At 49.2% G+C, this 14,624-nt stretch overlaps 1 protein-coding gene across 4 annotated transcripts in view; it reads left to right on the top strand.

Moving 5' to 3' along the window:
- The window catches only part of CACNG5 (calcium voltage-gated channel auxiliary subunit gamma 5), a 57,823-nt gene extending 43,429 nt beyond the window's left edge, over positions 1-14,394 (top strand). The window contains exons 4-7 of one of the 4 annotated variants that reach the window (XM_035301591.3): positions 1,323-1,463; positions 5,067-5,212; positions 9,452-9,544; positions 12,903-14,394. In XM_035301591.3, coding sequence (XP_035157482.1) covers positions 1,323-1,463; positions 5,067-5,212; positions 9,452-9,544; positions 12,903-12,908 — 386 coding nt within the window. In that variant the 3' untranslated portion in view covers positions 12,909-14,394. Of the gene's footprint in view, positions 1-1,322; positions 1,464-5,066; positions 5,213-5,380 lie in introns of all 4 variants that reach the window. The other 3 variants (XM_078374472.1, XM_035301588.3, XM_035301589.3) reach the window with 3 other exon arrangements.
- Positions 14,395-14,624: the final 230 nt, after the last annotated feature.

Below are 14,624 nucleotides of genomic sequence, written 5' to 3'. Positions count from 1 at the left end.
ACCTGAGTTCATTAGAGCTTAATTTTCCAGTAGTGAAAAAAGATTGCTGCTGGAGTCTCCCAGTCTACTGCCCCAGGCATTAATCAGGGAGCTGAATCTCTGGACCCCAGGAAGTCTGACTTCATGGCCTTGACCTCAACAGAGTTGGTTCTGCCCCAGTATGAGCTGCAATATTGCAATGCAATTCTGATACTAATCACCTGGAGTTAACAGACTCCAGAGGTTTAAGGTCTCAGTCCTCAGTAAGACTACCCTTACTTCAGATGCCAGCTGCAAGTTCAGAGGTCCCTGACCTCCTGTACTTCTGACCAATTAGCTCCAAATGTGGGAGCTCCCATGACTCTGTCAGGTTCAATAACTTGCTAAAATGACTCACAGAACTCAGGAAGGTGCTATAATTACCATTGCAATTTCATTACAAAGGATACAATCAGGATGAGCCAGATGAAGAGACATATAGGGCAAGGTCTGGGAGGGTCCTGAATGCGGAGCTTCAGAGTCCTCTCCCCATGGAATCAGGATGTGTCACTATCTTCACACACTGATGTGTTCATCAACTGATGAGCTCAACTGATCTTTGCTGTCCAGAGTTTGTACTGGGCTTCATTACATAGGCATGATTAATTACATGTCATTGAACTCACTCGCAGCCCCTTACATTCCCTAGAGGCCAGCTGATATCACCTGGCTCAAAACCCCAGTCCTCTAATCCCACAGTTGGTGTTTCTAGTCCCCATCCTGAGTCACTTGGTTAGCATAAACTCAGGTGTGGTTGAGACCCACCTTGAATAACAAAGACACTCCCATCCTTGGAAAATTCCAAGAATTTAGAGGTTATCTCTCAGGAACCAGGGACAAAGACTAGACTCCCCAGGTAGTTACAAGTTGAAAGAAACAGAGGCTCTAACTGTCCCCTGCTCCATTCAGAACAACCCCTTGCCCAAGGAAATGGTGAATCTGCCTGGAAAAGGGAGTAAAATGGAATAACCTGGCCCTTCCACAGCTGCCACATTGGCAGGTGGTGTGGACTCTATATTGGCAGTGTGGACCCCCAGGAGGATAGTAGCTTATGCCTGGAGGAAATGACAGAGGCCCTGAAGATGCTGGCACTTGAAGTCAGACCTTCCAGGCCCACCTCACAGACAAAAGTCCTGCTAGTAATGAGAGGGCCCCAGGCCACCAAATGGGGTGGAGCCTGGGGAACCCCTGCAGGGGTGGGGCTTTGAAGACCTGTTGGTAAACAGTCCCAGGAACACTCAGCTTGGGATGAGGAGGAATGAGTCAGGCCTGGAGGCTGACAGGCTGCCCTTTTGCCCCGTTAGAGATGATCCGCTCAGCCACACCGTTCCCTCTGGTCAGCCTCTTCTTCATGTTCATTGGGTTCATCCTGAGCAACATTGGACACATCCGTCCCCATCGGACGATACTGGCCTTTGTCTCTGGAATCTTCTTTATCCTCTCGGGTAAGTTGGGTTTTCTTTTCTTGCGTCCATGCTGGAGTACAGCGGTGGCATCTTGGCTTACTGCAACCTCTGCCTCCCAGGTTCAAGTACTTCTCCTGCCTCGGCCTTCTACAGGTGCCTACCACACATCTGGCTGATTTTTGTATTTTTAGTAAAGATGAGGTTTTGCCATGTTGGCCAGGTTGATCTCGAACTCCTGAGCTCAAGCGACCTGACTGCCTTGGCCTCCCAAAGTGCTGGGATTACAGGCATGAGCCACTGCACCCAGCCACCCTGAACTTTAGCTATTTAACTCCCAAACAGCTCTGCATTGGGAAGTCCTGTAATTAGGACAGGCTGTCAGTCACCCAGACAGAATTGAGTCAGAGCCGGAGGAAACATTTGAGGACCCCCGGCTCATTATTACCTTTTGGAAGAGCAACAGAGGCTCCACAGGAAGGGTGAAGGCACAGGCTCCCCTCGGGCAAACCTGAGATTGGAACCCCGGGTTCCTTCCTCACTCCACACATAAGGACTTTTTAATTCCCATCATCTTGAGTGCTCCTATTTTTGAAGGGGCTATGTCTTCATATTTGTGCATGAATATTAAACACAATCTGCCTTTGGAATGATGGCTCCTTCACCTTCCCCATCCCCCAGCTGTCCTCAGAAGACTCCTGCTCTGTCCTTCCCTTGCCAGTCACAACCCACACCATAAGCCCTCCTAGACCACTTCAGCATGGACTTGTCTTCCTAGACTGATGCCAAGTTGTACTTCATTCTTTTTTCTTTTTATTCACTCATTCATGATCTCTACCTACCAGGCCTTATTCTGGCTGCTGGCATCACTGCCCACAAAGGACAGCATAATGGGAGATACAAACACTAGATGGGAGATAGAAAGCCAGTGTGAGTAGCACTATGAATAGTGGCCAGCAAGGTCAGCGATGGAGGCCAAGAGCAGTGGCTGACACTCAGGGCAAAGGTTGGTCATTGGAGACCAGGAGGAGGCGAGCTAAAAGATGAGTAGGAATTAGGCAAAGAAGTGAGGCTGGGGGTGGAAAAGGGACCTGGAGGGAAGAGGGAGGAGGAAGGATTGGGGGAACTGAGTAATCATTGCTCATCATGGCAGGTGCAAGGAAAAGTGTGGTGAAAAGAGAGACTGGGAAAGGCATCCAAGGTCATCTAATGGATTTGGGATTTTATGAGAAGACTTAGATGGATTTTGAGCCAAGGGATGACACGACCGGCTTTGGATTTTAGAATGACTGTGCTGGGGAAGGGAGGGAGGGAGGGAGGGAAGAAAGACAGGAGGCAGGGACACTAGGCAAGAAGCTATTCCAATGGTAGAGGTGATGGCCCAAACAGGGGGTTAATAGTGGAGAAGACAGAAATGAAAGGGTTTGAGTGACACTTAAGACGTAAACTCAACAGAACTAGGATGAGGCTTCCAGGGAAGAGTCAAGGTGAGTGCCAGTTTCTGGCTTGAGCACTGGGTAGATGGCATATCCCATCCTTGATTCAAGGATCACAGGAGAAGGAGATTTGGGCAGATCATAAATTTAGTGTGGGAAATGCTGAGTTTGAGGTGTCCTTATGACATCCGGGAGGAGTCTCTGGAAGGCTGCCAGAGGTCGGCGTCTAGGGCTCACGGGAGTGAGTTGGACCAAAGATAGAGGTTGGAAAGTTATCAGCGTAGAGAGTGGGAGGGGAAGCCATGGACATGGATGAGATTACTCACGGCCGGTGTGTAGAAGGGGAAAGAACACGGGAAACCAAGGTAGACTCTTTCTCCTTTTCAAGGTGACCTGCGCATTTTCATAGAGACCTTTTCTTTTGGAGAGAATGACTCTGGCCAAAGGAGTGGCTCTTGGGGCATGTATTTTAGGTGCCCTGGACTGACTGACTGACTGATTAGGGGGCATCCTGGGGAGAAGACGCTTGGATGGAAAATGGATGGGTGAATGGCTTGAATAATGGGTGGGTGGATGGATGGATGGGTGGGTGGACGGGAGATGGAAGGAAAAACAGCTGTTGGATACCAGGCATTCTGATTACCACCTGACTCCTAAGTAATTTTAGGATCCTTTTCCCAATATTTTCTTGTCAATATAGCTTTGGAGACAGGTAGCAGTCAGAAAGTCAGGTGCCCTAGAACCACTCTTTCTCCTTCTAGCCACCCACCTGCCCATTCTTCTTTCCATCCATTTTTCAGTCTACCTACCAACCCATCATCCATCCCTCCACCCTCCCATGCATCAACCCAACACATATTTATTGAGCACCAGCAATGTCATCAGCCCAATCTTTGCATGGTGATATTTCCACATAGCCCAAGAGGTACAAACCCAGTGTAGTGAAGCTTTCTGTTTTTCCTTTTGTGAACTTCACGATAGCCAAGGCTGTAAACAGTAGCTTTGAGACACACGAGGTTTTTCAGCAGTAGGCTAGGGATCAGAAATCTAGGACTGAGATGGGCCACATGAAATAATTTCAACGCTAACAATAAAGGGGTTCATTTAGGGCAGCAGTGATTCAAACGCAAGTTAAGTACCTGGAAGGTTTCAGTCACATCGATTTTCCTTTAGCATTCATCCTTCCAGATGCCCTAGTTTCATAAAATAATGTGAGTGGAATTGAACCTGAACAGCTCAAAACAGAGTAATTAATTATGTTTTGATTGAATTACAGCTACTAATTGATAGAACTGATGCCTGAGGCAGTCATTTGCATGATGGCAGTAGGCGGTTGGTGCCCTCTGGCCTCCCAATTTAAGGCTTGCCAGAATCTGGACAAACTATCTTTACCTCCCCTACCTAGAGATCTCAGCCAGGCCACATCTTGTGGTCAGGTGGGTTGCACAGACCACAAGCCACATAAGGGAACTCCACAATGATAGGTACCACCTACCACCTTGGCTATCTCTGCCTAGGGGACCTATTTTAATCTTCTGTTCTATAAAAACCACTTCCTAGCTCAGTGGTTCACAGCCCTCTTAAGAAAATTCAGTGCCAGGTACAGTGGTGCACACCTGTAATCCCAGCACTTCGGGAGGCCGAGGCAGGCAGATCACTTGAGGTTAGGAGTTCGAGACCAGCCTGGCCAACATGGTGAAATCCCATCTCTATTAAACACACAAAATTAGCTGGGTGTGGTGGCAGGCACCTATAATCCCAGCTGAGGCAGGAGAATCACTTGAACCCGGGAGGCAGAGGTTGAGCCAAGATTGCACCATTGCACTCCAGTCTGAGTGACAAGAGTGAAACTCCACCTCAAAAAAAAAAAAGAAAAGAAAAAAATACAGGGCCAGGGCCCCATCCCAGGCCAGGTGTGTCAGAATGTCCAGAGCTGGGGCTCAGGCCTGTGTGACGGGTATGCACAGCAGAGTGAGAACCACTGGGCTTAGCTCATGGCTTAGGAAGGCAGCTATACAGGAGCTTACCTGAAATTATCTGCTGTCTAGAAGGTGCTGGCCAAAACAGGGTACTCAGGAGGCAAGCATCTGCTCTCCCTTCAGCTCCGATGTCAGCACTGTCATCCAGGTGGGCGACTTTGCTCCCGAATTGCAAGGGGAGGTGGGTGCCACCTCTGGGCTGAGTGTGCCCTCCCCACCTGCCCAACCAGGCCTTTCTCTCGTGGTGGGCCTGGTGCTCTACATTTCCAGCATCAATGACGAGATGCTCAACAGGACCAAGGATGCAGAGACCTACTTCAACTACAAGTATGGGTGGTCGTTTGCCTTCGCCGCCATCTCCTTCCTTTTAACGGAGGTAAACCCTATCATCCCCGAGCAGGGACAGGCTGGGGCTGGGGCTGCGGCTGGGGCTGGGGCTGGGGCTGGGCACTGGCCCACTGAGCAGGGGACAGTGGGGAGAGGGGACATTCCACAAGCATTTTGGGCCCTGGACCACCCACCCTACTTCTTTTCTTCATCCCAGAACGTGTCACTGTCTTACCTTCCTGGGTCTCCTCCAGCCGGAATGGCCCCAGGGCCCTGCCCCTGTCCCCACATCCACTTCCCGCCCCACTCAAGCCGTGTCCTGTGCAGACCCCAGCAGTGAGCCGTCCTCCGCTGTCTTCCCCCTCTAGAGCGCCGGGGTGATGTCTGTGTACCTGTTTATGAAGCGGTACACCGCGGAGGACATGTACAGGCCCCACCCCGGTTTCTACCGCCCTCGGCTGAGCAACTGCTCCGATTACTCGGGCCAGTTCCTACACCCAGATGCCTGGGTCAGGGGCCGCAGCCCCTCCGAGATCTCCAGCGAGGCCTCCCTGCAGATGAACAGCAACTACCCTGCCTTGCTCAAGTGCCCCGACTATGACCAGATGTCCTCTTCGCCCTGCTGAGCCTTGGCCACCCCCCATCCCTGGACTGTGGGTGGCCAGGCAACCCAGCTGTTCTCTCCAGGTGACCCCTGAGCCCCAGGCCTGTGGTTGACAGGCCCAGGCCACCCACACTTAGCTGTTGTCACTTGACCCCAGTCCTCTCCCTGCTTCTCCAGAAGGGCTCTAACTGCCCCCCCAGCGTGGTTGTGGGAGTCTGGAGTTTGCAGGCAAGCTGATTGGCTGGGAACATGGAAGAAGCCCCACCCATGTGAGTGCCAATCACAGCTGTGGCTCCAGGAAGCCAACTGCTCCCTGCAAGCCCAGGAGAGGCTGATGTTCCCTTTGTATATTCTTCCTGCACCCTCAACTTCACAGCCCTAGCCCAGGGCCAGCTCTGAGATGCCAAGTTCCTTACACAGATGCAGCTGGACTCACGCACTTGCCAAATGACTTGGCCGTCACATTCAAGATCTGCACCGTCTGGCCGAAAGGTGACTCTGATATGGAGGTTTGGCTGGCTTAGACACATCAAGCTGGCAGTGTTCCTTCTGAACTCCTTTCTCGTCCGAGTCCCTCCACACAACACACCTGTCTGTGCTCTCCCTCTCCCCTCCCTGACACAGGCTGTGAATCTTTCCTCCCACCAGAACTCAGCTGCCCTGGGTCCTGGCCCTAAGGGACTAAGAGTGGCTCTGGGGCCACACTGATGAAGTCACAAAGAGGTGTTAATGGCTGAAGACATCCTAATATGTATGGCCCTTTGATGACATTTTACAGGAACCTTTTATGCCTTAACCCAAATAACTGGTTCTGACAATGAGAATTTTAGAATTGGGCTGGTCTGAGTTCCTATCACCAGACACTGTTTCTGGCCTTGGGGATGCTGTCCCCTTACAAGCGCAGTATTTCTGGACCAAAGTCCTACAGTGGAATCTTATAGACAGCGTCTAAACCACCTAAGAGGAAAGTAGCCTTCGAAGAGGCTGCCTGGGAGTTGGAGCTGGATTTGATGACAGCTGGTGCATTTTGAGTTCAAACAAAGGCAGACTTGAGATAATCCAGCTGCTCTCCGAAGGCTGCCTGTGAACACTAGGGGGTGGCCAATTTATTCCTAATATAGAGTGTCTGCTTCCTGGGTGTGGGACAGACGTGGGCAAATTAGATTTTTCCAGAAGACCAGGCAGTGTGACACCCATTCTCCTGGTGGGAAATCAGAGCTGGGGGGTTTCAATACCTTCCATGAAGTCCACAGAAGCTACTGCAAGCCACGCCCACGCCCCTCGGCTCTCCGAGTGTCGGCTCAGCTTAGACAGTTTAGGTTTTGAGATTTTGAGTAGCAAAACAGTGCTGTGTGTCGCTGCTGTGCCAGCTCTCCTCTCGCCCTCTTTAAGACACCATTAGGTTCTGAGAACACAAAGCCACGGCGGCGACACAGGGGCCCCAGCGCGTGGTCCAGAATGCTGCACATTGGTTCGTGCAGGCTTGGAGGGGTGTTGTGCTAGGCAGCCGGGCTGCTGTAATGAACTATCACAGACTGGGGGGCTTAAATAGCACACATTCAATTTTCTCACAGTTCTGGGGACCAACGTCCAAGATCAAGGTGTTGGCAGAACTGGCTTCTTCTTAGGCCGTTGTCCTTGGCTTGCAGACAGCTAATTTCTTGCTGTGTCCTCATATGGTCTGTGTGCCCATGTCCCTGGTGTCCCTCAGTGTGTCCAAATTCTTTTTTTTTTTTTTTTGAGATGGAGTTTCACTCTTATTACCCAGGCTGGAGTGCAATGGCGCGATCTTGGCTCAACGTAACCTCCGCCTCCTGGGTACAGGGAATTCTCCTGCCTCAGCCTCCCTAGTAGCTGGGATTACAGGCACGCGCCACCCCGCCCTGCTAATTTTTATATTTTTAGTGGAGACAGGTTTTCACCATGTTGGCCAGGATGGTCTCGATCCCTTGACCTTGTGATCCACTCACCTCAGCCTCCCAAAGTGCTGGAATTACAGGCTTGCACCACCGTGCCCGGCCTCAAATTCCCTCTTCTGATAAGGACACCAGTCAGATTGGATTCGAGCCCATCCCCAATTAATTGGTGGTTAATTTTCATGTAATAACGTCTTTAAAGGGCCCATCTCCAAATACAGCCATATTCTGAGTTAATGGGGGTGGGGGTCATTCCACAAATGAATTTAGGAAAGACAGCTATTCTGTTGCTGGATTCTTCCATTTGTCTGGCAACATGGGAGAGGGTAAAGATAAGCCAATTCTGGTCCCAATTCAGCCCTGAGGGGCTTGGCCTAAATGGGTTCCAAGCCCACTCCACTCCCACCCACCCACAACTCCAATGATTCAGCCTCATGTGGGAGGCTCCCTGTTGCTTTTGTATGTGACTTTTCAGTGCTGGCCTATAAACTGATAGCTGCGAAGCCCCCTCCCTCTCCACTGGCACCCTCGCAATGATGGTTGTACTCTTCCGTTACTGTTTACAGAATACTACCAAAACCATGTTCTTCCCCCAACAAAGTAAGGTAATCAGTTTTGTGCTTGGAGACAGTCAGATAGCATTTCCAAATTGGACAATCATTTAGGTAAGCTCTACTCCAATTTTCGTCAATGTAATTAGCACCTAATTGCACTTTTGTCTCTCTACAATACTCTTTCTCTGTCACTGCCAGGCTGGTTTTTTGTGTACCTGGAAAAAATGGAATCCACTCCTAAGTACAAGCTGGCTGTAGACTCAGACATCACTAGGTTTGGTCTTTACTGACCTGATGCTGAGCTGCTGAATGAAGGAGCCCTTACCCTGGGAAGATGTGGTTTATGCGAATCTTAGGAACAGGTTCTGGGCCGTTTTTCCCCTCACTGGGGTGGATGAATGTGTCAATCATTACACCACCATCACAATTTCCTTTCTGTCTACAGATTCATCTCAGAATCAGGACCTAGTTGCAGCCTCTCCTCAATCAGGATTTTTACCAAACATGAACATGTTCAAACAACTCAGAAATCATAAATTAGGGTCTCTTCTCCAATACGCATTCTGATCTTTTGTTTCCTCAAGCAGTGTGGGGGGGAAAAAGATGGGAAGGGTAGACTAATAAACCCAAGTGTCATGAATTATGGAATAAAAGGACTTGGGGTAACCAGCCATTAAGAGGGAACAATCTGACATTGGTTACCACCCCCCCCCCCCAGAACTCACTATTTTTTTTTTTTTTTTTGAGATAAGTCTTGCTCTGTCACTGGAGTGCATGTAAGAGTTAAAGAGAGAGAAAAGAAACACAAAAATCGGCTCTTTTTGTGTATTTTTTTCTAGTGATAAATTTTTTTTTTTTTTTGAGGACAGATGTGGGCAGATCCTCAGGGGAGGTCAGCCTTTGTTCTATTAGCAAAGGTAACTGCTTTACTCAGTGTCCACCAATTTAAATGTTAGTGTCGTCCAAGACACACCTTCACGGGACAGTTAGAAAAATGTTTGGCCAAATATCTGGGCAGCACTGTGGCCCAGCCACACTGACACATAAAACCAACCATGGTAAGTGGAGAAAGGACAGCGGAGGCCAGGGGAGCCTCATTCCACCTAAGGCCTGAGCAGTTGGTGCCTGGACTCTGTTCCTTCCCCAGCTGCCTGGGTTTTGGGTACCAGGACCCACTGGCAGCTCCCCATGTCTTGACTTTCTCCCCAATGCAGGGAACCACTCTCATATGCTCATGCGACACTCGGAAGTTAACCCGCCTTTGGAACACAGCACTCTGTGTAGGGAGTGGCTGCACAAGTGAATGGGTGAGTGGATTCTGCCGAATGCACCTGTGCCTGGGGCCTGGCTAGCACTGTGAGTGTGGGTTCACCCATGGCAGCAGCAGCTGCTCCAGGTGCCATAGAAGAGACAGGGCTCAGTGGTCACCACCACGGGGGGTGGAGGGTGGTAAGCTGGAGCCAGCCAGAGCCCCCACCAGGACTGCCTTTGCTTTTTAGGTTCCAGGCATGCAGATGAGCTGATATGAACCAGACAGGTGCCCCTCGGGCATCCACATCTCCCGAGACAGGTGCTGGGGCCTCATGTCCTTGGTACTGGCAGAGCTGAGGTCTCTGGAGTCTCACAGCCCTGAACCAGGCTCCTGGACCTCTGCTCTGTGACCTTGGACATGTCATATCCTTCTGGGCCTGCCTCTGCTTTCTGGTGTGTGAAGCTGGGACTCCCTGTCTTCTCACTGTGGGGCTAAGATTTTTCTGCCTGGGTGGCCCTGCCATTGAAGATTTGCATGCATGGGATCTCTGCCCTGCTGATTCAGAGGACTGAGTTCTCAATAGATGCTGCTGCACCCTCTGTGTGTTACCAGTAGCCCTCAAGATTTCTGTCTTTTCATTCCTATAATGGGGGAGTATAGATACAATCACCTCATCAGGCTCTGTCCCCAGACACTATCCCCAACTCTAGAGGTGGTAACTTTTACAAGCTAAGTGCAACCAAATTCAGATTCCTCCCTGCCCCTGCCCCTGCCTCCTAATGGAGGCACCCAGACAACACCCCCAAAAAATGTGGAATTTAGCTGGGTGTGGTGGCTCAGTCCTGTAATCCCAAAACTTTGGGAGGCTGAGGAGGGCAGATCACAAGGTCAGGGGTTTGAGACCAGCCTGACCAACATAGTAAAACCCAGTCTCTACTTAAAAATACAAAAATTAGCTGGGCATGGTGGTGCACATCTGTAATCCCAGCTACTTGGGAGGCTGAGGCAGGAGAATTGCTTGAACCTGGGAGGTGGAGGTTGCAGTGAGCCGAGAGCATGCCATTGCCCTCCAGCCTGAGTGACAGAGTGAGACTTCACCTCAAAAAACTAAAATTAAGAAAAAAGAATGTGGAATTTAGCTAAGAGATCAGAATCTTGGGGTACCCCAAGGAAGACTAAGATTTCTCCATAATGGAGTGCACACAGCAAGCAGTAGCAGTGGGGAGACAGGAGAGAAGGAGGAAGGCAGAACTCTGCCACCTTTGTCCTCGAGTTGGTAGCAAGATGGCAACAGTGATTCCAAGCATTCTATTGAGACCCAACAGCATCAGAGGGAAGAGAACAGTGGTCTTTTTCTCTGTGTTTTTCTGAGGAATGAAGATAACTTTCCCAGTAGCAACCCCAGCAGACTTCATGTCATGTCTCGTTGGCCAAAACCAAGTCACATGCCCATTCCTAAACCACCATCTGGCAAGGGGAACAGGGTGGCCATGTGTGCCAGTTGTCTATTAATACATAAGTAATTACCCCAAAACTTAGTAGCTTAAGGCAGCAACAATCATATCATGATTATTTCTGACAGCTTTAGAGGCTGGCTGGGCTCAGCAAGGCGGTTCTCACTCGGGATCTCCCAGGCAGTTACAATCAGACAGTAGCTTTCATTGCAAAGGCTTCCCTGCTTATTGGTCTGGCAACTGGTGTCCACTGGGACTTCAGCTAAGGTTGTCACTAGAATGCCTATGCATAGTCTCTTAAGGCCTGGTCTTCCTCGCAGGGTGACAGCTTGCTTTTAAGAGTGAGAAGCTTCATTGCCTTTCTGGAAGCAACCTCTGAAGTTACCTAACGTCATTTCCATCATAATCCACAGACCACACAGCTTTATAGGGAAGAGAACATAGATCCCCCTATCTCAGATGTGAGGAGTGTCAGAGGAACGCATGAGAGATGGGATCTGTGGTAGCAACCACCTTTGAAAAACAGTCTGCTGCACCATGATTAGCTTGGACCAGTTAAGTTAGTTATTCTCTCAGCCTGGAGATTCTGACATTACTCTGGGGTGGGCCCTGAGGGTCTGTTTCTCTAACAAGCTTCCAGGTGATGTCAAGGTCGTGACATGCTCTAGGCTCTTGGGGTTTAGTTCCCGATCTCTGAATTTTGTTAAAGCTCTCCAGATGGTTCTAATGTGAAACCAGGGTTGAGAACCACTGGCTTAGATCTACTGGAATTTATCACTGTAGCTGGGGATAAGGCGACCTTCTGAATCTGACTGGGGAGTAGTGGCATCCCAAACAAAATGCAGGAGAAGAAGGGAGAATGGTCCTGGGTGGGCCCCTGAGGAGGTGGAAGCCCCAAGTACCCGCCTTGCTCTGTCCTAGCCTACACAGGCCTCAGCTCCTCCGACAAGGCTGTGCCTGGGGCAAGATGCCAAATCCATGGGCTTATACAGTCTCTCTGCTCCTGAACCCTTTCCCCAAGGAGCTGGTATTCACTGGTATGCAGGTAGAGCCTGCCCAGGGAAAGAGGATGTTAGAGGTCAGCATTCTGGAGCCAACGCATTCTCCAGCCCATTATCAGGGCCAAGGATGGACTCTGGGCTGCAAGCAGGGCTGATAAATCCTCAGAAATGATCTCATGGTCTCGGGCTCTAACGAGTTCAGGTCAATCTACATCACTGGTCTTTGAATAATTCATTTTGTGCTCAGCAGTTATAAAAAAAGAAGAAGACTTGAGGGCTTTAGAGGTTTCTGATTAGGCAGTAAAGGAACCATGTATCACAACATTCCCAACAGACTAACTTGGGTCAATTTTTACTTTAAATCCACCCACACTCATACACTTCCCACCCTATTGCAGATACAACAATCTGTGTGAAAATCATGTAAACTGAAAAGACCTCCTTGGATTAAGTTATTTTCATTAACAAAATGGTGAAGAGACTAAATTAAATAAACCACATAAGGTGAGCAGCAGCTATTCAATCCACAGCAATTCTCAGTGTCCTAAATCATCAAGCCTGGAGAGCATCCTACAAAATCAATCCATAGGCTTGGGATTCACCCAAGAATGGATTCACCATTTTCAACCCAGACAGTCTTTTGCAAACATCGATTTAGTTACAACTTCAGCTTCAACCCCAGCAGGTCATCACAAACAACATGCATCTAAAGTCCTTGTCAGAGTCCTTGGCACATAATAGGTATTTTGCAAGCATTATCTCATATAACCCTTTCAACCCTATACATAGAAGAATACTGAGACCTAAAAGAAGTTTGGGGACTCATTTGTGACTGCACAGCTGGTAATATTTGCATTGCTCTGCTCTGCAAGTCGTGCTTCAAGTGTACCCCCAAGAGCTTGGCACTTACGGTCCTAAATGTTCAGCACAGTAAATGTATCCTCTTCTATAATCACAGAAATAACCCAGGTTCACATCCAAAGAGAAATGGGGGAAGGAAAGGTCTAAGTGCAAACAACGGTGATGCATTGTTCCCTGGAAGCCTCTACACATTAATCCTGAATCCTCCTCTCCCATCTCTACTCATGATGCCAACCAGTGTTGGAAATGGCTCCAGAAAACCTCTGGATTTTCCTGTGGTCAGCCAGTGGTGGAACCTCACCACACTCTTGTTCTCTAACCACTGGAAAAAGACTCATGACCCATGTTTGGCGATGGCGCATGTCTGGAGTGTGTGCTGAGGGGTCCTCTGGTGCATCCCACCATTGTGACCCCAAGGCAAGTGCTGGAGGAACTGGGCTCAGATCCTGGAGCCAAGCTCATGTCAGACTCTGGCCTCCAGATTCTACTTTCCTGGCCAACTCCCAGGGCACCATGGAGCAAATGGCCAGTGGGTGTGCCATGGGAGGTGAGATCCACCCCCCCCCCCGCCGCCCCCGCAAGATTCTGAAGCCCATCAGCTGGAGAGGAGTAAGAGAATTTCCATTTGTTCAAGCTGTTTCTTGAAGCACCCTAAGTGTGAGCTCCTGTGTTGATGGCTGTGTGGGGTGTAAGGAAAAAAAAGGTGTAGCAAGAATGAATTTTACTTAGATGCAAGAAGTGTCACCTTGTTTTGCTAAATCAAATTAAATCTGTCTGAGCCTCTGTTCACCTAGGTGGTGAGAAATTCACTGTTCCCCAGGGTTGCATGGAAATCCAATGGGGAGGAGAGGGCAGCAGCTGCCAGGATGGAAATCCAAAGTCCAGCATTGTAGGTGCCAGGGTTCCCCATGTCCTTGGGAACACCATCCTGCCACCCCTCAGCCCTGCCAAGGACTCTGGTCTCTGCTGCTCTAGGAACCCATCAATTGCACCTCCTCACTCATTTCCTTCCCAGGTGTGGGGACTGTCCCTATGGGCTGACTGCTCTTCCTGACCTCCTCTAAGAACTCCTTCCAGTGTGCCAACCCCTTGGGAGGAAACTGCATATCCTTCCTCAGTGGGTACTTAGAAACTCTATGGTGGGCTTTCTTGCCTGGATTGGGGGAAGAAAAAGATGAAAAAAAATGAAGTTTTCCCGATAATTTATCCTGTGATCCTATTAATAAATTAGTACTAATATATGATTTTGGTTATTGCTACTATTTCTTGAGCACCTACTATGTAACAGCTTCTGTCCTGGAGTGTTTATCCAGTGTGATTTCATTTTCTTTATTTGCTTTGAATCCCAGTGCAGAATCTGAGTTAGCTACTTTCCCCAGTTCATGATGCACAGCCATTACTGGTCAACATAAGTCCTGGCTCTTGATTTTTTATTCATTTATTTATTTTTTCCCTTTCCCCTCTGCCCCATGAGCAACCATGCAGACATGTTTAATATGTATCTTTCTTGTTTCTATGCACTGCTTAAATTGATATTGTTTTCTGGCATGTATATTTTAATTTAAATAAAGGGCACTGCATTATACGTGCATCTCTCTTTCCCGCTTTTTCATCCAGCACTGCTTTTACAATGTTCTGCTTTTCTCCATGAACATATAGCTCCTTGCTTCTAACTGCTGCCAAGTACCCCACAGCCTTTACTTTTTGCCTACACGCCAGTGAAAATCCCAGTAATATCCAGGATTTGGAAGGCAGGGTCTGACATGACTCATGTTTAGGATCTGACCCCAATTCCTCCAGCTCTCTTAGGTAGGGTTGC

Source organism: Callithrix jacchus, chromosome 5 (assembly GCF_049354715.1).
Source record: "Callithrix jacchus isolate 240 chromosome 5, calJac240_pri, whole genome shotgun sequence".
NCBI classification, from domain to species: Eukaryota; Metazoa; Chordata; class Mammalia; order Primates; family Cebidae; genus Callithrix; species Callithrix jacchus.
Note: the sequence above shows the minus strand (reverse complement) of the source record. Positions and strands in the feature narration are given on the sequence as shown.